The 25,977-nt window shown below is 37.8% G+C and overlaps 1 protein-coding gene across 1 annotated transcript; it reads left to right on the top strand.

Moving 5' to 3' along the window:
• The first annotated feature begins 1,387 nt into the window (after positions 1 to 1,387).
• On the top strand, positions 1,388 to 1,927 carry LOC134670225 (uncharacterized). Its single transcript, XM_063527946.1, has one exon. The coding sequence runs from the start codon at positions 1,388 to 1,390 to the stop codon at positions 1,925 to 1,927; it is 540 nt and encodes a 179-aa protein (XP_063384016.1).
• The last annotated feature ends 24,050 nt before the right edge of the window (positions 1,928 to 25,977 follow it).

The following is a 25,977-nucleotide window of genomic DNA, read 5'->3' as shown; positions in this document are numbered from 1 at the left end:
CGGGTACTGTGACGCCTCGGAGAAGGGTTACTGTGCTGTCATTTATTGTCGTGTCGTTCAAAATGACGGATCCGTTGTCGTGCGTCTTTGTTGCGCTAAAACAAAAGTGGCCCCACTTCGTAAATGTTCTATCCCGAGATGTGAGCTGTTAGCTGCTGTCTTGTTGTCGGATTTGATTGTCTCGTTTACAGAAGCTCTAAAAGATTTTCACACTTTTGACGATATCCACGCTTGGTCAGATTCTACTGTCGCGCTGACTTGGATTCGTTCGTGTCCATCAAAGTGGAAAACTTTTGTGGCTAATAGGGTTGCGCACATACAAGAAAACGTCCCCCCTGAAAATTGGCACCACGTTTCTGGTTCGGATAATCCAGCGGATTGCGGCTCCCGCGGTTTGTTACCTGCTGATTTAATCCAGAATACGCTATGGTGGGCGGGGCCTACTTGGCTGTCTAATCCTCAAGAATCTTGGCCGCAATCTGAGATCCTTTCAGATCAAGCCGCTTCGAACGAGCAAAAAATCTATAGTTTGTTCACAGACTCTAATATATCGTTGATTGACAACATCTTAAGCAGATTCTCGTCTTTACAACGCATATTGCGTATTTTCGCTTATTGTTTTCGGTTCATGCATAACTTGCAAAAATCATTGTCGAAAATCACAGATCCGAACTTGTCGTCTGAAGAAATTACGAAAGTTCTTTACTTTCTCGTGAAACACGTCCAGGAGCGAGCTTTCGCTTCAGAATTGCGGTGCTTGTTGACAGATAAGTCACCCCACTCTCTATCGAAGCCCATGCGGAAATTGGCGCCGTTTGTGGATGAGCATGGAATGCTAAGGGTGGGCGGTCGCCTTTCTAAAGGAGACCTGTCGTTCGATGTGAAACATCCACTATTATTGCCTCGTGATCATAGGTTGACAACGTTGATCATTGAGGATTACCATCACCGGTTTATGCACCCTGGATTGCAAACGTTGCAAAATTTATTAGCCCAAGAATTCTGGGTTCTATCGGCAAGAAGGGCTATAAATTCGGTTATTTCATCTTGTATGAAATGTTTTCGCGCTCGGCCTAAAGTGGCATCTCCTCCAATAATGGGCAACTTACCATCGTTTCGAATTAATCAAATTAAACCATTTTCGTCAGCGGCAGTAGATTACGCTGGTCCCTTTGATACTTGTTTGGCCCGGGGCCGTGGTCTACGCACATTTAAATCGTATATTTGCGTTTTCGTATGCACTGCCACCAAAGCAGTACATCTTGAGCTGGCCTCAGAGCTCACCACAGAGGCATATCTCGCAGCTCTGCGCCGTTTCATTTCGCGCCGCGGCCGGTGCTCTAGGCTGATGTCGGATCAGGGTAGAAACTTTATTGGCGCATCCAATATGCTCCAAGAATTCATGGCCAAGGCTTCACGTGCAGAACAAATAAATTTCGTTTTTAACCCGCCCGGCAGCCCACATTTCTCGGGGTTAGCCGAGGCTGGTGTAAAGTCAATAAAGACACATCTCGCTCGCGTCGTGGGCTCTCAGCACCTTACATTTGAGGAATTCTATACCATTTTGACCCAAATTGAGGCGATGCTGAACTCACGGCCTTTGTCCCCTGTCAGCTCGGACCCAAACGACCTGTCAGTTTTGACCCCCGGACATTTCCTTACTTTGGAGCCGCTCACCATATTGCCTGAAAGCAACATGGTAGATGCAAAATTAGGTCCACTTCAGAGATGGAAATTATTACAAAAGATCCATCAAGATTTCTGGCGCAAGTGGCACCTCGAATATCTGCACACATTGCAGCAGCGCCACAAATGGTTCGATGGTCAGAAAAACATTGTCGTCGGGACGCTCGTGCTCATTGTTAATGAGCAATGTAGGGATGAAGTGGAAAATTGGCCGGGTGGTACAACTCCATCCAGGAAGTGACGGGATTTGTCGTGTTGTCACAGTTCGCACAGAATCGGGCGAACTTAAACGTCCGATAGTTAAACTGTGTCCCTTACCTTTGCAAAACTAGTGTTAATTCACTATCTTATAGTCATAAGTATTAATTTTATCGTAGATTTAGATTAAAGTAAAAAATATATAGTAATAGGAAAATAAACCCTGAGCCATGTCGATTCTATTTTATCCTCAGTTGACAATAACAGTACAAACTTGTGGAAAATACGTTGTATTTTGGTGGGCGGAAAATGTTAAGGATTGTAGTCTTAAAATAATTTCGCCTGGCAACATTATCGTTCAAACTTAAAAAAAAAAAACAATACTTCCCTTTCTCGTATCGCGAATGTAACATGTCGGGCGCATCTCGCTGCGCTAATTATTATTTACGAATATTATCGTCTCGGTTCATCTAAAAGCTTCAATTTTGTCTGTAAACTGTGTGTACTCATTGTGGAAGGCTAATCAGTTGAAGAAGCACTGCTCCTGCTCCGTTTCGGTGTCCACGCTGGTCCAGGTAACTCGGATTCGAGGTAAGTCTAGACGAGCCGAAGGTCTGAGAAGCCTGCGCCAGCCTCCACCGAGAGCTGCACCGTCATCTACAGCTCAGCAAGGTGAGTGCTTTTACCAATTGACCTAGCCTGTCCTAAGTTCCACGGTATATCGTTTCGTATCTCGTCTCGTATTTCGTTTGAATACAGTCCACATAATTTTTAAATATCGAAGTAAAATAATCCCCTTAACATGGCTTAAATAAAATTATTTACTTAACCGTTTTGGATCAAGTAAAAATCTGATAACGATTTTCATAACATCGATAGGTTACCCATTCCAGACAGGATTATATAGGCATATCTAGGAAAGCCAGTTCCAAATAATAGTTACAATTGCCATAAGGTACTACGAAATAAACCCACATTTGTATTCAACCAAGCTTAAGATAATTATTTCCATTGCGTTTTAAAACATTTACACAGTTACAGTCTTGATAAATGGATTTATAAAATGAAATCGCACTCTCCGAACGCTTTGTACCAATTCTTATTCTAAAAAGGGCGTAAGTAGCCAGGAACGTCCAAGTTAGATACTCCTTTTATAGCGTGAAGCGTAAGAATAGTCCCATTAAGTAGGTAGCGTAGATATGAAGCACTCGGGGCGCAGATGTTGCAGTTAACTACGTAAGACTACCGTCCACACTGTCGACTGACGTTTTGAAGACCTTATTATAAAGAAGTTAAGGTTCATCGATGGTTCATTGAGTATTGCTGTTGTTAGGTATAGTGATTCATAAGCTATAACAGCGGGGAGAAAAATACGGTAAGGATTAAATATTCATCTTGTGGTATTATCTTCTTAATTGTCATTCGAGAACTTTATACTTGTCTAAAACAATGATTTTTAGTTCTAGCTTACTTTAATTAAGATTTAGTATCATTTTCATCTCCAACACGCGTCATAACGTAAGTAATAATTATATTATATACCTACTCGTAGGTCTACCAAATGAGATTTACTGCCGTATTCGAACTTCAAGATATTCACAAGAGACGACACATACTAGATCCACTCTAGATACGTTATAGTTTAGATATCAACTAGTTCTCTTTTGCAGCGCAATTCGGGCAACCAATGTCACTTTTACGTTAGATAGAGTAAGATATATATTAGATGTGAATTGGATCTCTAAGGCATATCCTGTGGAAATCGTTCAAGAGTATCTCCAGAATCGCGCAAATGTCAAATTTGACAATATCGTTATCGTATCTTGGTGATGTCTAAAATCTAAATTATTCTTTACATTTGACTCTGGGCCCGATTCGGGGCCCAGAGTCAAATGTAAAGAATAATGATATACATATAATTCTTAAATTCTGGTAAATTTATTCCGTTTAGAACTCTGTGTACTTATTCAAATAACAAAATTTACTTGTGTATTGTGTTATCTCAGACCATAAGTATATACTTAGTCGTAAAACTACGTCCTGAAAAAGCGCCATGATATATAAAATACAATAGGTCTCGACTCCAAAAAACTTCCACCAATAAAACTACGCCTAGCCAAAAATCACACAAGTACATCAATAAAACAAAAACTTTTATACCAAGACATTCGAAAGTTGCCACATAAAAACCCACATTTCCATGTAGAAGTATTCAAATGTAGTTGCGAAGGCATCGAGTGCCAAATGAGGCATGGTTGCGATCGAGTTGCGAAGTTGCGAGTTCCGACGTTCGGAGGATGAGTGAGGCGCGGCGAAAGTTTCTTTTGCTGTGTGTTGTGATAGAAAATTAGAACTATTTATATTTAGTTACATGTTATACATGGATTGATATTCAATTGGATCCAATACCACAGAATAAATAATAGTACTAGGTACAGAAGACTCACTCTCTAACAAAACGCGTCTGTCACGATCAGCACAGATATGGCCGCTAGGTGGCGACAGCGCCACGCGCGGCTTATGGCAAACCCCAAAATGAGGGTCGAACGGAAGTACTTTTAGCTACCTGTAGCAAAGCGACGAAATCGCGGAGTGAGCCACGCCTGCCAATACTTAGTGGAGGGGTTAGAAAAATGTAACGAGTCTAGCAAAAGGCAATGCAATGTCTAAAATGCAACCGATACTGAGTATCGAACGAAAAAAACTACTTAAAATTTGGAATTCTGAATGATAAAACAGTAATAACGGATCGAAATTCAAATGACGCCTTTCAGCGTTCGTTGTATGGCGGCGTCAAAGTCGGCTAATAGAGCCGGAGATAGCGAACGGGGCAAAATTGAATACGTCCCAGGCCAATCTCCGCGATAGATGCAGCGAAGTGGGCCAATACATAAGCGGCAGCGGTTGAAAAGAAAATCTTATTTTTTCTTCTTATTCGTCACACTAGACGGTGTAGCTTAGGCCGCAAACTGGACGCACGCGTCGCGCGGAAAATCAAGGCCATTCATACATTGCGAAAGCCCAATTGTATGCGCCACGTGCGTCCAGTTCGCGGCCTTAGCTACACCGTCTAGTGTGACGAATAAGAAGAAAAAATAAGATTTTCTTCAGTTAAAGATCTTAAGAAGCATAACGTAGGCTTATTGAGAGGAGATAGGGACCGGAACAAAATTGAATACCCATGTTCAAGCCCAATCTCCGCGATAGATGCAGCGCGGTGGGCCAAAGCAGAAGCGACGACGGTTGAATAAGTCTTAGATGATCCGTCTAGGGTGACGGATAAGAAGAAAGGATCAGATTTGCTCCAGTTTATATATCCATAATGTATTTACTTATTGACAAAGGACAGGGATCGGTGCAATATTGAATACGTCCTAGACTAATATCCGCAATGGATGGAAAGAAGAAGACCAATACAGAAGCGATAAAGCTCTACCCATAGGTTGTCTGGAAGAGATCGGTTTTTAGCGATAAGACCGCCTGTTGTTTACCTCTGCTTGTATTTCTGTTCTTTTATTGAGGTGTGCAATATTCAAATTAGTGATATTTAGTTATTAATTGTATTGTGACATGCCTATTGTGTTAATATTTTGTTATTTTTTCAATTATTTCAATTTGACATTTTATATTTATTTAAATTTATGATTATAATGATGAATTTGCACGCTTGCATGCAAGCTAGGTACATGATCTGTAACACTATATTGTAACATCCCCATACTGTATCAATGCAAATAAATAATTTCTGATTTCTGATTTCTGTGCAATATTAGTAGTTTGTGTTACAAGGGATCAAAATGATATATTTCCGTCAAGGGCGTGCATTGAATCCTGATGCGATGGATTCTATAATAGAACGGTTACATAATTATGGTGCTTAAACAGATTATTTAAGCTAAAAAAATAATGTCCAAAAAATGAAAAAATAGTGTGCTAGAACAGGAAAGTGTTACTTTAATCCCTCCTAGTAGGGAGGAAAAATGCCACTTTGATCCCTCCTAGCAGGGAAGAAAAAGCTCTTTTCCGAATAGGTGGTGTGAAAAAGGTTTTACAGTTATACGCGGTCCAAGAGGCAAGCAGAAGCTAGTAGTAATATACAAAAAATAAAACTCTTGTAATTTGTTCCACATCGTGATTGTAAACTGTAATAGTGAGCCAGGAATCAGGGCAAGACTGCAAAAAGTTATCCGGGTAATATATTCGCTTAGCAAATATCGGGCCATGTTTCTCGGGCGAGCGTTTGACGAGATTTCCCTCAGGTCTACTTGCAATTGAAAAACCTACCCACTGGTAGTCTTGGGTGAATCAATTTTTCAGCGTCAGTCGTTGCCATGGCTACGGGTAGTTGTCCAGGGGATAATCACCCTAAAATCCTAATTTGGGCCAATTCCGAATTCCGAAAACACAACAAATCTGCGTCTCATATGTCAATGTTCTCCATGGAACAACTGTTTTATTTTTCGCTATTTCGGGTATGGCTCCATTGTAAAAGTTGTTCAGTATGACCTATGTACATACAAAACCACCCTGTATTTCCAAATACATACTTCCAAAACTCTATAGTCTCCCTTGTACGCTATCTCGTTCAGGCGATCGCTCCCTCTCACTCGAGGGCCATTGTGTGGAGAGCCATTGAGGTAAGACGTAAATGCGACGCGGCCAGTGTAAAGGGACCCGTGGCGGCATATTCATCTGTTGCGACGCTTAAAATTAAAATAGACTTCAATTTAAATATGGCGTGGTATTTCGAGGAAATCTAAATTCATAGATAAAAAGTAAAACTTATACAAATACTTACTGGCATTTTATTTTATAATTGGTTATAGCATATTTTTAAAAATTACGCGCAAAGCTTCGCTATAGAAACTTTTTTATAATGATATAGGCAAAAAAGCAAACGAAACCACTGATGGTAAGCCATTACCGACGCTAACGAACACCTGCAACCAGAAGGGAAGAACCAGAGGGGTTGCAAGTGTTTTACCAACCTTTGAAATGGGAGAACCTTACGCTTTTTTCCAAGGTTTGAAAGTCTCACTAGTTAGTCCTAAAATGCCGCGAGCGATAGTTCATTACTCAGTTTACTAACTCCACAGTTAACAATATTTAATGATTATAATAAATATGAACATTACTTTACTCAGACGTCCGGCAGAACTATTTTCTGCGCCCGCCGTTCCGTATTCGAGGAACACATCATTAATCAGACCTGGATTAATGGGTTCGGGGAAACTTAACATGCCGCCTTTTTGCACAGACTCATTTTGCGCCCACACTCGTTCCCACGGTTCCCAAAATTGAGGTACCTATATTATATTACTTACAGTACATACGGATCTACTTTACCACACTAGTGCGATAATTAGCACATTACGTAACTATGTCGAAAATTTAAAAGGCCAGATGTACCTACTGTAAAACGTTGTACGATACATGTGCAACGGTAATTCGCAACTCGTTTCAATTTAAAACACTCGCTTCGATCGTGTTTTAATTTATCGCCATTCATTTTAAATTTCCCATTTTTCGCACTTATATCGTAATATTCGTAATGTACTAATTATGAAATAGACACAGTTTTATCTTCATAAACACTATTATTAAATTGTGATTATGATTACTTGATAAGACAAGAATTTAGATAGATCACAATTTAACTATTGCCGAGCCGAGCGCATGCAAAACGTAACACATTGACTAGAAAACTCAGTGGAACTAGACAAAAGTACAAATTTCAATAGCTGTGAAGTTTGGGCAAGTTTGGGCAAGTTCGGGCAAGTAGGGGAAATTGTCGGACACGTGCGCGGACTTGGCGCGAGTTTACCCGCGCTGCTTCCTTTTCTTGAGTTAGCCTCGGTGAGTTAGCACATCGATCTTTAATAGTGGCAAGTGTTAAAACAGTACTATTTCTCTTAGATTTCATTATGAGTATGAGATAATTAAATGTGCTATGAGATAATTAAAACAGTACCCCACCAAAAAACATTCATGTATAATTCATAGTCATAGTCATAGTCATAGTCATATAATTTATTTGCTATAAGTATACAAGTATACATGCAAATATACATTAAAAAAGTATTTACATTTAAACTAAGTTCACAAAATTATTATCTTCATCAGCACAAGTTTAATGTATATTGTTTTAACAGTAAAAAATAAATAAAATATGTCAAATACTGAATGTCAATTTAATAAATTATAATAATTCAGTAAATAATTCTAGTATGTCTAATCTAGTGCATTAGCAAAATATTCATCGATTGTATAATAAGGTCTGCTTAAAAAATATTGCTTAAGTTTTCTGTCAAAGGTGTTTATATCGCTACAATCTTTTGGGTCAATTTCTGAACACGATTTTTTTTCTGTCCGTGATGAAAATCGCGGGTTAGCATCAAATAATACTTACCATTTTTTTTTTACATAAAGAAGCCACACTTTCACACCGGGTTCCATATGAATTCACTGATTAATTGGTTTTTAGAGTACACTTAAAAATACCTAAAGGCTCAAATTACTACTCCCGTGCCCTGTCCGGAATCTACTTTTGAGCATAATGAAAAATCCTACGAAAAATTCTACATTAGTATCACTAATTTGGTGTCAAATACTTAAACTAGATGATATTTACTATCACTGAGCACATACACTATTAACTTCATTGTGGTAAATAACTCGTGATCGAAGTTTAAATTTTGTCCGAGCGCGCGAGTAAAATTTCGTCGGCAAAACTTAAAGGGCTCTGACAGCCGACGTCTGTATCTGAACCGCCTCGTGTCCCGCCTCACCTGTACTGGCAGGATTCGGCTGTTTCTCAAAGCAAGCGGATGTACGGCAAGCCGCGGCGTGTTCGAGCAAATCGCATAAGTATTTCGGAATCCGGGTGGGCGACAATTTTTTTCTAATTTCGATGCCCCTTATAAATTTTATTTCCCACATAGCTTTTCAATAACGATTGTCATATTTAGGAGTCCTTTATGTATCTTTATGTAAGCGATAACATAACAGTTTGGTTAAACACGATTTAAATTTTTGGCGTATTTTTTTATTACGAATTCTAATTTCCGTGCCCTAATTCCCATGGAATATTTACCTAAAACAGCTGATTAAGTGGCACGGGAATTAGAAAGTATTACATTTATTGTCAACAAATTTTTAATTGGGGGCACTGTAAGTTAATTGGCAATGTTTACGTCATATTATTATTACATATATATATATATTGGCATTGAATATATATTATATGTAATAATAATATGACGTATATCTTTCTATTTTACATTTAAGGAAATCTCAAAGAATGCACAAAAATCTATGAACGGTTTTTTAGTACAAGTACTATAGTACATACTTACAGGGTGGACCCGAATAACCCGGGCAATTTTAATACGTAAGGTAAGGTGGGGTAAGACAACACCGGGGTAAGACTATCACTTGTATGGAATCCTCGTACTGTTAGTCTTGCGCCACCTTACCTTATTCATTAATCATATTATAACATTAAAATATTATATAAACATAAAACTATTTTTGGAATTATTACATATTATAAAACCCGTACCTAAGGTTACATAAAACAAAATGAATCAAATTTACAATGGTTTTTTTTTTTGTAAATTTGACAACTGACAGCGTAAGCCGTATAAAGTTTAAATATCTGGGAGACCGAGCTTTGCTCGGAAAACATATACCTACCTAAAAACTCAAAATGCGCGTTTTCCCAGAGACACCTAGCTAGATCGATTTTTCATCCCAGAAAACGCCCATATATGATCAAATTTCATCGAAATCGTTAGAGCTGTTTCCGAGATCCCCGAAATATATACAAGAATTGCTCGTTTAATAGATTAGTTGTTATAAATTAGCTTTTCTAATAGGTACAAGAAAAATTAAATACAATATCCTATTCTTACTATATTATAAATGCAAAAGTATCTCTGTCTGTTTGTCTGTTATCTCGTCACGCTTAAGCCGCTGAAACAATATCATCTTGATAATACATATTTGGCATGGAGATAGTTTGAGGCCTGAAGAAGGACAAAGGATCTGGGGGCACGGCAGTGCCACCGCCAAGTCGAGCAAAACAAAGTGGCACGGCCGTACCATCAAATCTCAATAACATTATATCTAAATAACATTTAATTTGAGCATGTAGTCTAAGAATTAATACACTTTAAAATCCCTTAGTTTTGTCACTGGCACAATCACTCTCAATCAATATTATTTTAAATTTCTTTGTAATTTTACATGTATGTAAGATGTATGATTATTGGTGCAATAAAGAATATTTACTTAGGTACTTACTTATTTTAAGGTACTTCTAGCATACCCACAAGTTCCAAATTTGAAACGTAATTGGGTTTTAGCTTTTTAAGCCAATAAAAATCTAATAATACTGCAATATTAGTCACGTTTTAAAGATAACTGCATAATTAAGTTTGTAATCCTATAGAAATATATGCGATAACAACGTTACCTTTTAGTTCTTACAATTAGTAGGGAAAGTAAAGGTACACTACGATGGACGATGTGAGTATGAATAAAGATGTATTATGATATGTATATACATAGTATCAGTATGGTATGGGTATGATTACCCGAAAAGAAGGACAGCCTACAAAAAGAGATGGGATCATTTCAATTCATGTAAAAAGATGCAAATCTCGCAACGCAGTTCTTCTACTCTACTACAAAAAAGTTTTGGGATGTAATGTGAAACCAAGTCGGTTATTTTAGTCAGTACCAGGGGGTATTTTGTAAGCAAGTTTTTTTTTTAGGAAGATTATGATATTTTTGAAAAAATACTTAACCAACCTACACTTTGAAGATTTTCCCGCGAGGGCAGAGACACCCCGTATACCTATGTGTAAAGTAAGGCGGGGTAAGACTAATTTAGTTTATTTTGATCGGGGCAAGACTAACAGTATGAGGATTCCATACAAGTGATAGTCTTACGCCGGTGATAGTCTTACCCCACCTTACCTCATATGTGTTCAAACAATTTTTTGGGTTATTAATTTATGAAGGCAGCATATTCGATTTCTTCAGATTAACTTACACAATAACTTCTTCTCACTGTGCCCCTATTTATTTCTTAGTATCATTTCCTATACGACCAATACGACCATATACCAGATCATACACCTTGTACCTATCTACATGCAGATACATAATGACACTTTTTAATGAATAGTTTTGTATGTAAAGGCGGACAAGTTTACGAAATTACTCAAAGTATTGTTTTGAAATATGTACATTTTACTAAGAAAGAGAGATTAGTTGCCATTAAAATAAAGGAAAGGATTAGTCAAATAGGTAGTTTTTAGTGTAACATACTTTCGTAGATTTGTCGTTGGAAACTAAAATTAAAGAAGGTAAATATGTCCGATGCCACTTCAGTATGGTTGCAGTATATTATTGTAGATTAAAATATATATAAATAATAGTTTTAAGTACCAAAATAAGTTAAGAAAATAATTCCCGTGCCGTGTTCTAATTTCTGTCCTAGTAAAATCTAATTTCCATGGACACACTAATTCCCGTGCCCTGACCAAAATTTTAAATTTAAATAACTTTTATAGTTTTATGAATATTTTTATCCCATAAGAAAATTAATATTTATTATATTTTTTATCAAATTCTCAGCATATTTTTTTTTGTGTAATGTTGGTATTTCAAAATTCCATGGGAATTAGACAAAAATGCTCGTTTGGTGAAATTGACCCTTTTATCTCATCGTTTAATTTGTTGTATACCATAATGGCGTTATTATTTATGCTCTTATTAAAGTGACTGAAGTGGGACTTAACTAGAGCTAAATTTTTTGTTTTCCTTAAGTTGTGGATAAGGTATTGTCTGGCTTAATTGGCGGCCAAGACTGAATAGCTTTTACTGTTAAAATTCATCAGATCTCAGTGAAAGCCTGACTTTACTAACCCTATATTTTGATTTAAAAACTATGACTCAGTCAGAGGAGGGGGGGCTGTTACGAGTACATCTGTCGACTCGATTCGGGAAATGAATTAGAGACTCACTAGATATGTAATAGGAAAAATACGTGACGTTCCACTGCAAAAGGTACCATACGGCGGCTGGCGCCGTGAGTTGGGAAATAAATCAGAGATTCACTAGCCGTGTGTATGTAAATCGGAGGCTCTATTAACAATTTTCAGCCTTGTAGGACAACGGGAAGTGTCTTAGTTTTTTATTATTCAGAATTGAACCCTCTTTTATAGATGGATGAAAGTTACAGATATAATATTTTTTCTGTTCTTTGTATGTAAATCCTAGACTCCATGCCAAATTTCAGCTTTCTAGGACATCGGGAAGTACCCTAGATTATATGTCAATGAGTGAGTGAGTGGCGAATCGCCGTATTTTATGTCATAAATCTAGCTAAATTTATGAAACTTAATGTATTTCATATGTTCCCTAAATACATCATATTCTCTGAATCTTTGACCAAGTTAAGTAGGTAGGTTTAGTTTGAACCTGAGACGAACCGGTTCGAAAAAAGGTGGCTAGTTGCCTGCCTGTTTTTGTTCATTTTGGCAGATAATTATAAAAGCTTGTACTTTGTTTGACCATTGCTGCACCTACTGTTTTTGCTCGACGCACTGTGAGTTCGGAACTCACGTTAGTTTACTTTACATGCGGCGCTCAGCTCACTACAGTTGTAACGGCACGTTTTACTTTCTAACTTGATTGACCAATTACGTAAGTTGCACTACTGTTTGCTCTATACTGCGGTATCGAAGCTGGCGTGAGTACGCTTATATATGCGTTGCAGTGCTTCAACTGTAGTTGGTAACGTCGCGGTGGCTGGCTTGATTTGATATTATTTTGATACGATATTGAAGGTCGCTCACTGATTGGTGGATACGAAATGAAGTGATAGTCGATCGTCAAGGTCGTATCAAAACAACCACCTCCTATGTGTTCCCGCAATATTTTTAAGTTGTTTAAACGCTTAAACTATTTGATTTTATGTAAGCGCCCCTGACGTGCCTTATTGGGGCGAGCTGCCAAAATGCACGGTTTTCCCCATTTAACTAGGATGTTTGTACCGGTAAACGTGAGGACATGTATAAGAAAATGACTTAAACTCAAAAAATTATGACTCAAAAAATTTAAACTTAATTATTAAGACATGGAGAAGTGTATTTAACACTTCCTTGAGGAGTACCAAAATTTCCTCCTGATAATTTCTGTCTCTCGCTGTCTCTTTCTGTCTCTTTATTTCTTTTTTCATGTATACCTGATTTATAGTATTTTTATGTTATTAAATTTGTATTTGTTGTATTCATAAATCAACATTTTATACAGATTAGACAAGTCAGTATCAAACGCTTTAATGAAGTCTAAGAACCCAAGTGTCAGGTGGAACGCAGCAGAATTAGGTCCGGGCCGCTATCAGCGCGGTCCCACTCGCGATTTATAACGAAACTTGTTGGCAAGCCTGCTGCCGCCGCCACCGCCGGCCGGATACGGGTGGATCTCGGACAACATGTGGTGACGAGGGAAAACATTATTATTTTTAATTAAATTTAAAAAACAAGGTCTTAAGACTTTCAGTACCAGGCGCCCTATTTACAATTAAAAATTAACACAACTAGCGTGCTCTTGGCAGTGAATGTGTTAATTTAAGTGCACGTTTTTTTCTGTCTATTAAACAAACAAATTTTTCTGTCTATTTAAAAATAAAAACCTAGAAGAAGAAAATAATGTAGAGATCTATTATAATAAAATCAAGACAGCAATTGAAGAGAGTTTTAAATCGATATCTAGCGAAAATAAGTGTCAAAGAAAACAATTCATCCTTTCTGATAGTATAAAATTGCTCTTGCAAAGGAGAAAAGAGTTAACAAATAAAAAATACCTAAGCATAGAAGAAAAAAATGAGAAAAGCTATTTATATAAAAATGTTCATAAATTAATCAAAAAAGAATATCAAGAGCATAGATTATCTATTATTGAAAGACATTTAAATAATTCAGGAAGTATGAAAAAAGGCCTGAAAGAATTAAAAACATCAAAAACATGGATTCCTTGCTTGAAACAAAACTCTACAAAAAATATCAAAACGTTTTCCAGATCAGGCATAATAAAAGAAGCTACTGAATTTTATACAGATCTATATTCAGTCAAGTCAACATCACATTCCGTGACTCTACCACACAGGCAAAACAATACCACCTTAAAAAGATTTTCACTCCGGGAAATATCAACGAGAATAAAATCTATGAAGAAGGAAAAAAGCAACGGGCCTGACGGCATACCGAACGAAGCAATTATAGCAGGAAAGCCTATATTAGCGCCATGTTTGACCTCCTTATTCAACAAAATATTAGACGAAAAAACCATACCTGACGAATGGGCGAAGTCAGATATAGTTCTCCTATATAAAAAGGGAGACCCCACAGATATCGGCAACTACAGACCAATAAGCTTACAACCAAATCTTTATAAGCTATTTGCCTCTTGTGTGGAAGAGCGCCTCGCAGAATATACGGAGAATCATCAACCGGTAGAGCAAGCGGGCTTTAGAAAAAGTTATTCAACCATAGACCACATTCACTCTCTAGAAATAGTGATAGAGAAGTACATAGAAATGAAGCGCTCGCTCTACCTCGCTTTTATTGACTATGCAAAAGCATTCGACTCTATCTCCCACGAGAGTATTTGGAGAGCTTTACAAGAATGCGAAGTACCGTCCGAAACAATTGAACTTATACAGGACATATATAAGAAGAGCAAAAGTAAAATAATATTAGACAAAACAGGTTCTGAAATAGACATATGTAGAGGCGTTCGTCAAGGAGACCCTTTATCACCGAGAATATTTATTACCGTACTTCAAAATATAATGAAGAATCTTAAATGGGAAAAGAAGGGTATATTCATAAACGGTAAATATCTTAGCAATCTTAGATTCGCGGACGACATAGTGCTCTTCGCAGAAAGTGCGTCACAGCTAGAGTCTATGATGAACGAAAATCATACTATCAGCTATGAAATTGGTTTGAATTTAAATACAACCAAAACTAAAATAATGACAAACCATAAAAAAATCACCATAAATGTCAACAACGCCCCACTAGAATATGTTGAGGAATATATATACCTGGGTAAACAAATATCTTTTAAAAGATCTAGACACCTAGATGAACTAACTAGACGTGTAAATATGGCCTGGAACAAGTTTTGGAGCCTGAAGGAAGTTCTTAAGTCAAATATTCCGATGAAACTGAAAAAAATAGTCCTGGATTCATGTATCTTACCGACTTTATCTTTATGCATCGCAAACGTGGATATTCAATAATCATACCAAAAATAAGATAACAACAACTCAAAGAGCCATGGAGCGTAGCATCCTAAAATTGAGATTAAAAGATAGAAATAAAAGTGCAGATATAAGAAACAGAACAAAAGTCATAGACGCCTTACTACACTGCAAAAAATTAAAGTGGAAATGGGCCGGACATATTGCTCGCATGAAAAACGATAGGTGGACCAAAAAGATAACCGCATGGAGCGGCCCTTCTGGCAAGAGGAAGCAAGGAAAGCCAGCGCAGAGATGGTGTGACGAAATTGTAAATAGAGCAGGACACGATTGGATGGAAAAGGCAAATGATAGAGACCTGTGGAGAAAAATGGAGGAGGCCTTTACTCTGTAGAGAGGTCCTTAATAATAGTTATATTGAATGCAAAAAAAAAAATGACTTCTATTAATTAAATTAGGTATAATGATGTTTTATGATTATGATTGTAATGTTAATGAAATTTTATTAAGGAATAAACAAGGCTGAATTATTATTATTATAAACAAACAAATGATGACTAGGTCCTACAAGCGTAAGAAATGCCTTTAACGGGAATCGAACCCAGGAGAAAGGATGCATTTCTTAAATACTCATGGTTTTCAGATCATTGGAAAATATAATACTTAGGTATTACTGTTATTAGCAATAATTTTAATATTTTATCGCACAACAAAAGCGAACCAACATTGCAGCAGATATAAACTAAAGAACATTACTCCCACTAATAGTGATATTATTTTAATTTAATTTCACAGAGAGAAATAAAGGTGCAAAATGGAACGTTATTTCCACCCGCTGCGTAGCGGCGTAGAGCCTGCGTAGCACGTGCTACGGCGCTACGAAATTATTGCAGACAATTAATTGTAGCGTTCATTATTTTTATTCGCCCGTAATTAAGTATTTTAAATGTTAAAAGGGTAATAACTTAAAAAATTAACATTTGTATCGGCTCGATTCGGGAAATGAAATAGATCTCTACTAGATCTCAACAAGTTACGATATGAATAATTTTAAGATATTTGTAAGATAGATATGTCAAATTTGACGTTTCCGCGGTTCTGGAGGTCCTCTTCAACGATTTCGACAAGTTATGACTTAGATATCCAAGTCACATCTAGTCGATATCTAATGTAAATCTAGTTGATCTCTATATCGTCTCTAGATCTTGTGATTATCTCGTTTCCCGAATACGCGTGTAAATAGCTTCGACGTTAGTAGATTTAATTTCATTATATGCAAAATACTTCAAATGGGTATAAAAAATATCCAAGATACAAAAGGATTACTAAATTATAGATTGATGAGTTTAATTGAATTTTCGAGAAGCTATTAACTAGGTATCTCAGTCATCTTTGAGACTAGGATCAAACACGATTTAAAAAGACTTTCCTTGCTTATGATCCTAAATCCCTTTATCCACAAAAACGTGTAAATAAATACAATATTATATAAAACTGATGACGATGATAAATATTATAAGGCAATCTTACTCAAATTATAACATAGCTTACATTCGCAGATATTTTATATGAAATTTTACACGTTGCACGAAAAACCACTATAAGTAACGTTAGTAGTTACCTGTTCAGCTAACAAGGCCCTACTTCGGTCTACAAACAAGACCTGTCGATAGGCAATCGAACCGCCATTAGGGCACTGAACGTCTTGAATACCATTTGCAACAAATGAATAGCTGCGTTCGTAATCTCTCTAGAATTATTCATGATCGCGCCTCATCCTGGTCACGGCACCAAATTGTAACAACTTTTCCTTTACCTTCACATCGTTACAATCAAAATGCAATCTTAATTCAACTGAATAATGCAGTTACTCCAAGCATAGGATCGATAGAAATAGGAGTTCGTAAAATCAAACAGTCGAAGTCGTCACCCGAACAACAGCAACCTCCCTTTTCTGCTGGTAAGGATAAATAAAGACGGCAAATGGCAAGTACTCGTAAGGTTGCGAATAGACCGGGCATTTGATCCGGATATCTTCATCCTAGCTTTAATGGACGCTTTTGAAAGCACTTTATAGTAATGACGCGATTGTTGAGAGGTATTGCTTTGTTAGATGCAATCTGAAAGGTAATGAGCTGCATTCGATGATGCGATGGTAATGGCTTGATGGGAAGCCATCCATACTCGTAATTGTTATCAAAGTGTTAATTTGATCTTGAGAATCAAAGGGATAAAATTTATCTCGCATAGGATCGTTATTCCTATGTTATTTTTTATCGTTCTAGTCATTTTTTGTTAAAGAAATCGGTTTATTGAGTCCTAATAATTGGCATCTTAAATAAGGAATATATTTATATTATGTACAAAATCTAAGACTAAACCTGCTTAAAGAAACTTTACACTTTAAAGGTAGTTCGTTCATTAATTATTTCTCAAATAATCTGTTTAAAAGCAATTCATATTAAACTTTTTTTTCTACGTAAGGTATGGGAGCTAATCCACTTTACGACAAACATACTCGTAGAAAACCCTAAAACAACTTATCGACTTATAGTTTAGTTACTTTTCTACAAAGATATCTGACCAACAACCGAGCAGTAAATCTGAAAATGCAGCCAATATAAAATGGCTGCCGTTCGAAATGTAATCCGGGCTGAATAATTCCGGAGAAGGTGATGTAGCGAGTGGGGCCCCAAGATAGCGTTTAGGCCGATTTCTTGGCACCGGGCCCCCAATAACCGGGGCCTGGACCGTGGTGGGCTGCAGCAAGGGATGAGATTAGGTCGGTATAGAATTGTTACTTTAATTTTTTTCTTAGGAAGATTATATATACCTACAGTTAAATAGTTGATGTAGGTATTTTCGGTTTTGCAATACCTACCTACTCAATTCTGAATGTTTGCAGTAAAAATTCCACTACTCCAAAAGGGTCTAGAAGACATTTCTCTTTAGCGACCGGATCGCCCATTTTTGCGGATGGCATTCGTGCAGTATTAATAATTTATAATGTAATTTCATATTATGAGAATAAATATCTAAAATCTAAATCTAAACCTATTTATTTATTTTGAAGTCTGCAATAAATTACTACATTTTATTAAGAATATACAGGGTACATAAATAATCATACAAAAGTAACTTAAATATATCTAAATATTAAAATATTTTAATCTAAAAGGCCTCCGCGGGCTGTACCGGGTGCAAAGGTGCCCATTATACTTGCCGCGTTACCACGTTGGATAGCGATGGCCAACCTTTGCACCAGGTACGAACCCGCGCGAGCGTCAGAGGTCCTCTCCCTGCAATAAATAGTATTTATGTTTTGTTATTCGCGCTTTTTGAGGGCTAGTATGGTGTATGAACAGGATTTTACATTACAGATAAGTATTTTGCTTGTCCATATATTATTTTTCTACATTCTTATGCAGCCCAAGATATTTATAGATCTAAGATCTCAAAGAAAAAAAATACTATTCTTTCTTTCATAAAAATCACCGCAAGAAATCTTGTAGTTTCCTAATAATTTTTAGATCGAGAGTTTAGTTTTCTTTTCCAAAACACTAAGTAGTATGTCTCGGCATGACTATATCGTCCTCTGAATACCGGCATTAACTCGCAGCGCTTCTGAAATTGCGTCCGGGCCAGCAAAAAGTATTATGAAATTTAGCCATCGGCCACGCGAACTTTGGCGCAACAAAAAAGGCCGCAAAACACAAGTTTGCACAACGTCGTCATTCCGAGAGTTATCCGCACATGAAACATTTATAAGATGAAACCGACGCTGTGCTGATCGAAGTTGGATTTAATCGTGGTCTGCAGATTTATTGAGTGGTGCTTATTTATCTAATTAATGTTTAATGTAACTGTGGTGTGTATAATATATATAACTGTAGGGTAATTTAGAAATGTTTAAAAAACATTTTGATTCCGACTAACTAGCGATATTACTTGGTAAGTGGTAAGTGATGAAAAGTTCTACAGACGGTCTGAACATATAGGTAAGGTATATAGCCTTATGTAAGGCGGCTGTTTACCCGACTGACAAAGAAGGCAAGGTCATTTAATACCGTTGCTTGAAGTAACAACAGTATTTATGTAATCTAATATTCTTTTACCTCTTGTTTGATTTTTGTTTCATCTTTCTACACGCTGAGTCCGCAAGTTTACTATAAGGATGACTCACGCTAGACCGCGCGGGGCGGGGCCGAGCCGGAGCTTCCAGCGCTTCGTTTTCTATGGAAAGCACCACACGATCACCGATCAGCCGTCATAGAAAATGACATGTAGGACGACTCGGTCCGGGCCCGGCCCGGTCTCGCGTGAGTCATCCTTTAATGACACTGAAATAATGACAACTCTTTTAAAGACTATCAAAATGAAAATACTTAAAAGTCCTGCATTGAATACGTTCCGGAAAAAGTATTTGATATTATATCCTGTGTGCAATATTTTGTGCCAAGTTCAGTCATTTTTATGTGATTACAAGCAACAAAATCCAAAACATACATTCTGTTTTCTCTGTACATTTCCCAATTATTCAATAATGTAAAGAAGGTTTGAATTGATTTAGTGATGATGTATGTTCACATATGTACCAACTGTATTCAAATTAGAAGCCGAAGCACGTCAACGACCTCATTTGGAGAGTAATTAACGTAAGCTGATTACAAATCTAATTAATTTCGAGCTCTAAATGACTGGGCGTTTCATTTGGAACTATCGCGCCGGCACTAATTTAGACAGTTTTGCTAATTTACTTGGTATTCTGTCGTGTCTACAAATATGAGGTAGATTTTTTATTATACGAGTACTATGTTGGTGGCAAGCATATGGCCCGCCCGACGGTAAGCGGTCACCGTAGCCTAAGAACGCCTGCAATTCCAGGGGTGTTACATGAGCGTTGACGACACTTTAAAAACCTGTATACTCCTTTTTTGAAGAACTGCTTACTGAACCCCTCGACAAAACCTCGGTAGGCTGCTCATGGCACAGCCAAAGTATCCGCGAGAGGAAATAGAAGGTACGCGACCATTTAGGTTTTAAGTAGGGCGTGAGGATGAACTCCCTGCCGACGGCGAGCGGTGCGGTGATAGAAAGTGGCCGTTTAGTAGTAGTAGTAGTAGTCACGTTATTACACAATAACAGGTTCACATACAATTTACAGAAATAGAGGTAAAAATGTGAACTGGTCCCTAATAAAAATGTGATAAACACACAAATACGGATACCCTTACCAGGAGGACTAGGCTAGGAGGCCATAAAAACGATGATGACGACGACGTTCCACGAGGCTTTCCCCAATAAGAAGAAAACCCCATGGAAAAGGCCGTCCGAATACCCGCCCAGTTAATTATATCCTAGGATGCACAAAAACATTGCAGGGCCGAAGTTTGGCGGGTGTGGTAATTAATTAAAGTGAGCTCGGTATCTTCGGATTGTTTGGAACTATCGGCTCGCTGCGATCGGGAGACGAGTATCGAGATACAGCGATTGCGTTTGTTTTGCTGTATTATTAAGTAAAATTGACGTAGGTAATTATTGTCGTTAAATCAAGTCAAATTGAGCCCAAGTTTTTACCTTGGTCATACTTAACTATTAATTAAGTACTTATATTTATTGTAACCACCTATATTATAATAGTTGCGCTGAATGGGTTGGCCTCTCAAGCACTGGAGCCCGATTCAGATCTAACAATTTGTTACGGTTTTGATCTTTTTTGATAAGACCTTGAAGATCGTTCACGATGATTTCTGCATGCGAAACAAGGTGAAGTCGTACGTGAGATGCGCGCCAATCACCAAGACCCCAAGATGAATGTCAAGGTCGTACAAAAACAAGTTAAAAACTATAAATTACCATGTTGGCAGTTGGCATTAAATTGTAAACTATACAGCATCAGATCACGTCAAAGTAGCGAAGCTGTACTACAACATCTTCAATCCCGTATTTAGTTGAACGCCCGCTTTCTATTTGAGTTTGGGCCAGATTCGGCCGCCATAACTAAGTTTGTATTAGCGCGTTCTCCATTAAACTCAGGTAGGTATAGGCGATTGCTTTTTGTGTGTAATGTTTGTCGGCCTGATTCTAATAATCTAATCTAATATACGTCAAAAACTAGTTCTGGATACGATATAGATTAGATCTGTCAGTGTACAAAAATGTCACTTAAAACACTAATTTCTGATCTAATTTATGACGTATCTTAAAATAAAATTAGAAAAAAATGCGCAAGTAAGGCCCGGTTGCACCAATCACATTTAACAGACTGATTAACGTCAAACAGCAGTGAAGTATAAGATTTCCCATACAAATAAATTTTGCAAACGCTTTAACGGTGACATGCGGTTTGGTGCAACCGACCTTAAGTATAACGGGTTAGCACTGATTGACTAGCACGTTATCTTTTCGCGGATTGCAAAGTAATATGTTGGTTTTATTTAATATGGATTTCCGCAAATTAACGCCTGATTTTATTCACTATCCGTGAGTTTCGTTTTGATAGTATTACTAGTCATATTATGTTTTAACTAGCTTCTTTTCGCGACTTCGTCCGTTATAACCGAATATTTCGGTTACGGTTACAACCGATTTGCATTCCCTAATTGGAACCCGCGACCTACTCAGACTACTAGATCTAATCGGTCACCTCCGCATCAATTATAGCCTATATTTGTTGTCTAAAAAAATCATAATGTCTGCCAATAATATTTTGACCTTATACCAAGTCCCATACCTTAACATAAACGTCGCAACAAAACCAAGTAAGTACTAGTATGTATTTCAATAATGTACGTAGACATTTGTCATCCGGCCGGCTGTGGCCTGAAGCGAATCAATATCTAAAAACGGAATGTGGAGCGCAGATTTCAAGAGCTGCGGTAATGGAAATGTGATGATAAGATTAATTTAAGATAGGGTTTATTAGGTCTCAGTTGTCTGTGACCTTTGCTGGAGTGGCGTCAGAATTAAAAATATAAAGAAATGATTTGCGATAAACAAGTTGCTAAGTCTTCCTGCGAATTTTCTAGTTAACGTTATTTTTAGCAGCCTGCACAGGATGACATGCAGTTACCGCTACCATATTTAACATTAATCAGGACTGCAGTAGCCGTACCACTAGATGACATTTAACATTCACATTCAACATGCAGGCGCGATTCGAACTTTAAGATACCTCAATTAATATATCTAGAAACGATGATTAGATGTGTCAATGTCAAATGTGACGTTCGAATCGGGCAGTGCGTGAACTCGATAGCGTTCCCTTTATATCGCACCCATCCATCAGTGCGTGCGAGATGGACTGCCGCAGTGCGAGCCGAGCCGCGGATGCAGTTCACGCAGTTGCTAACGTAAATCTTAAGTGTCAACTGGTGGTAACCGTACAGTAAGTTATTTGTACGCTGTTCAACTTGTTTAGATTAGCCACACGCATTTTCTAATTCCTCGTAAATCGCTCGCCAGCACAACAGTTGATATACAACCGCCGAAACAAGCCGGGCACAAATATTAAACCCGCCGTACATACGTAAATTAAATATACCCCCGCCAATTTTTCAGTGAAATTTCAGTGAAAATTCAGCCGCAGCCACATAGGCGTATTATAATAATGAAGCGTCGGCCTTCCGTCAGCAGAGACATGCCATTTGCATTTTATTAAAATCACAATTTTATTTTTTAGCGTGTGGCGGCGGCTCATATTTTAGAGGCTGCTGTGGAAATAGGGGTCTGGGGTTCTACCCTAGCGTTTGTGTTCTAAGTATGACTAAAGTATGAGAATTATGGTGATCTTCTGGTAAAAAATAATTAAATACATGCCTGCTCTTTATTTTTTCTACGACACCTATTTATGTTTTTGCAGGTTTGTTTGCAACTTCGAAAAATTCGATGTGTCGATGGTTTTTTTAGTTTTAATATCAAGGTCTATGCCTCATGTCCTTAAATAGAGTAGCTTTTTGTTCTGTCTAACATCTGTGGTTTTAGTTAAAAAGGGTAAAAAGTGTTATAGAGCACTTACAACCTTTTTACTAGAATAGAATAGAATAGAATAGAAATACATTTATTTATGACAAACAAACACAGATGACAAAAACATGTTGACAAATATACAATGTATAACATTTAGTGAAAAATGCCATAAAAGGGTCACAACTCAGCATGTTGTTACTAGATACTTGTACCCCTTTTAAATTTTTAATAATTGGTTTTAGTTTTTTTCTGGAGCAAACAAGCAGACGAATGGCCTGATAGTAAGCAATTACCGTCACCCATGGACACCTGCAACACCATAGGGGTTTTAAGTGCGTTGCCGGCCTTTGAGATGTGAGTTACGCTCTTCTTGAAACTTTAAATGTCGTATCGGTCAGGAAATACCGCGGGCGGCAGTTCACACAGGCATTACCTAAGGAGTAACGATAAACAAATTCTAATACAACTTAGATAAGTACCTACGTAAACAACTCACATCAAGAAACTATGTTTATCCTAAAATGTGTAGACCTAAAGTTTAGAAGTAAAGACGATCCTTCAATCTAAGCCCTTAGCATGTAAATACAGGCTATATTAGTACCTATTTACACGCAATCAAGGCCTGTTTCGGCGTAAAGCGACCCGCAAATTGGGCTCTTGAATGGGCTTCCAAACTAGCCGCCTACATTATCCACTACAAACTCTAGCCCGTATACCAGTATACATTGTTCACCGCGCGCCACAGACCATCTAAACTCTGCATTATAAATGCACTACAAAGTATTTTAAAAAAAGTACAGTTTTTCTGTGGATATTATACAACTTTTATATTTTTCTAGTCAGAACCACAAACTCTTTTTATTCCAAATAGAATTAAAGTGTCCCACGTCTCTGTACACTTTTTGAGCGTAGTGTTTTTTTTGCTTCGGGTTAGTTAGTCAGTCCGTGAAAAGTCTGCAGCGATTTTGATAGCCCACGCAGTGCTTGTCATTTTAAACGCCAAACTTCTATGAAATTATGACGTATAAATAACACTTACACTGCGTTGGCTGTCAAATCCGCTGCAGACTTTTCTTGGTGCGACTATATGAGTAGGGTACTCAATAGTACTCATTACACTTACGAAGAGAGTACGACAAATGGTAACATACGGGTCAATATTACTTTGAAAAAGTCGTAATCGTATTTTTTGCATGCCAGTTGCTGATGGAATATGCATGAGCTTCTTGGTTGTTATAAAGTCCATCTTTTGTATCATATTATTTATTTAATTTGGTTCTGTAATTTTCTTTTGTTTCTTTGATTATTTCTTTTGTTACCTATCTCTCTTTTGTACGAGACACAATTTTAATGGAACGTTCCTTAAATATATGAATGGTCTAGTCCAGTAAGTGGTCTGTGAGCACACAACGTAGCTCAAGCTCGCGCCTCACCTTGCCAAAAATGCTAACAACCACAAATCACAAACATCGAGTGAAATACAGAGTCTTGGCGGAAGAACATTATTCTCAGCTACCTGTGTCTATAAATACGTCAACTAGCAGACCGAATTCTGAATGGGGCGGAAATGGGCAAGCTGGAGTTAGTCGGTGGTGAGGGGGTTCTTTGCCATTTTGGACGTTTGTTACTCTTGAATTGAGTTTAAAACTGGTGAAAGGATTAACAAGCTAAAACACCGAATTTATATTTCTTCTTTCATTACGGTTTATAATTCTTCCGTTAAAATCAGACGGATGATAAGAAGTTATAATCTTAAGCTAGTTTATACTAAAGCGAATCCTTTCAATAGAAAAACACTGCAAAACTACCTCACCAATCGTCCAAGTTGAGTGCAGGCCTGTAAAATCCCGTGTTCCTGGCCCGTGTTCCGTCGCGCCGACCCCGGGCCCGGCATGAAAGTTCAAGTTGCTTTGCGATCCGCATTTTTAATGTGAAACATAGAGCGGCGAGTCCATTAGTCAGTCAGTCTAGTTTTCTTTTTAACCGGCCGGCGACGGCATTTCATAGCCAAAACAAATCGTGAATCACTGCCAAAAATCCTGTGACGCTGCCACGAAACTTGGCGGGTTCGCATTAGCCTGGGGGTACTCATGGAGCTGCTTCGAGGTGCTGTTCAGCGAGATTATTGTGAGATTTATAATGAGATAATATTTGAAAATTACTTGCTACTTCGAGGCGATACTTTGTAGAGTCTGTGCAAAAACAGAAGAGTCGTGGAATGCATGGGGCCCAATCATTCCACGACTCTACTCTTTCAAACAGACTCTAATTGAAAATCTTAAAAAAGACCTACGCGGCGCGATTCGGGAAATGAATTAGAGATTAACTAGATACGATATAGTAAAGATATGTGACGTCCCACGGGAAAGGCGAAGGGAAAGGGGAAGGGGAGGGGGAAGGGAAGGGGGGACGGGAAAGGGGAAGTGAGGCCGGGGGGGAGGCGGAAAGGGGTGATGGCTGTTGGCGCTTACGCTATTATTAACGCCGCTCCAATATTATTGCGGCGCTATGCGAATAAGCGCCAGCCACCATATGGTACCTTTTGCCGTGGAACGTCACATATCTTTACTATTTTATATCTAGTGAATCTCTAATTAATTTCCCGAATCGCGGCGACAATCCTTTTCAAGGTGACTGTGCTGACTATGTAGACGCTAAATTATAATAAAACAAAATGTACTATGGACTTCTCCTAGTGATATTTTTTACCTCGAGCAAGTCTCGAGCCTCCTAAACCATTGCAAGAAATGAGTGTTCAGGCGCACTGAAAAATCAGTTAAAACTAGCTGCACGCTTCTTGGTTGCAGTTCACCTATCCGTTGACTCTGTGAGAGATATGTCTG

The sequence above is a fragment of the Cydia fagiglandana genome, chromosome 1 (assembly GCF_963556715.1).
Source record: "Cydia fagiglandana chromosome 1, ilCydFagi1.1, whole genome shotgun sequence".
NCBI classification, from domain to species: Eukaryota; Metazoa; Arthropoda; class Insecta; order Lepidoptera; family Tortricidae; genus Cydia; species Cydia fagiglandana.
Note: the sequence above shows the minus strand (reverse complement) of the source record. Positions and strands in the feature narration are given on the sequence as shown.

Bases quoted from the DNA above. Each gene is read 5' to 3' on its own strand.
- LOC134670225 (XM_063527946.1), top strand. From the start codon at position 1,388: ATGCTCCAAGAATTCATGGCCAAGGCTTCACGTGCAGAACAAATAAAT.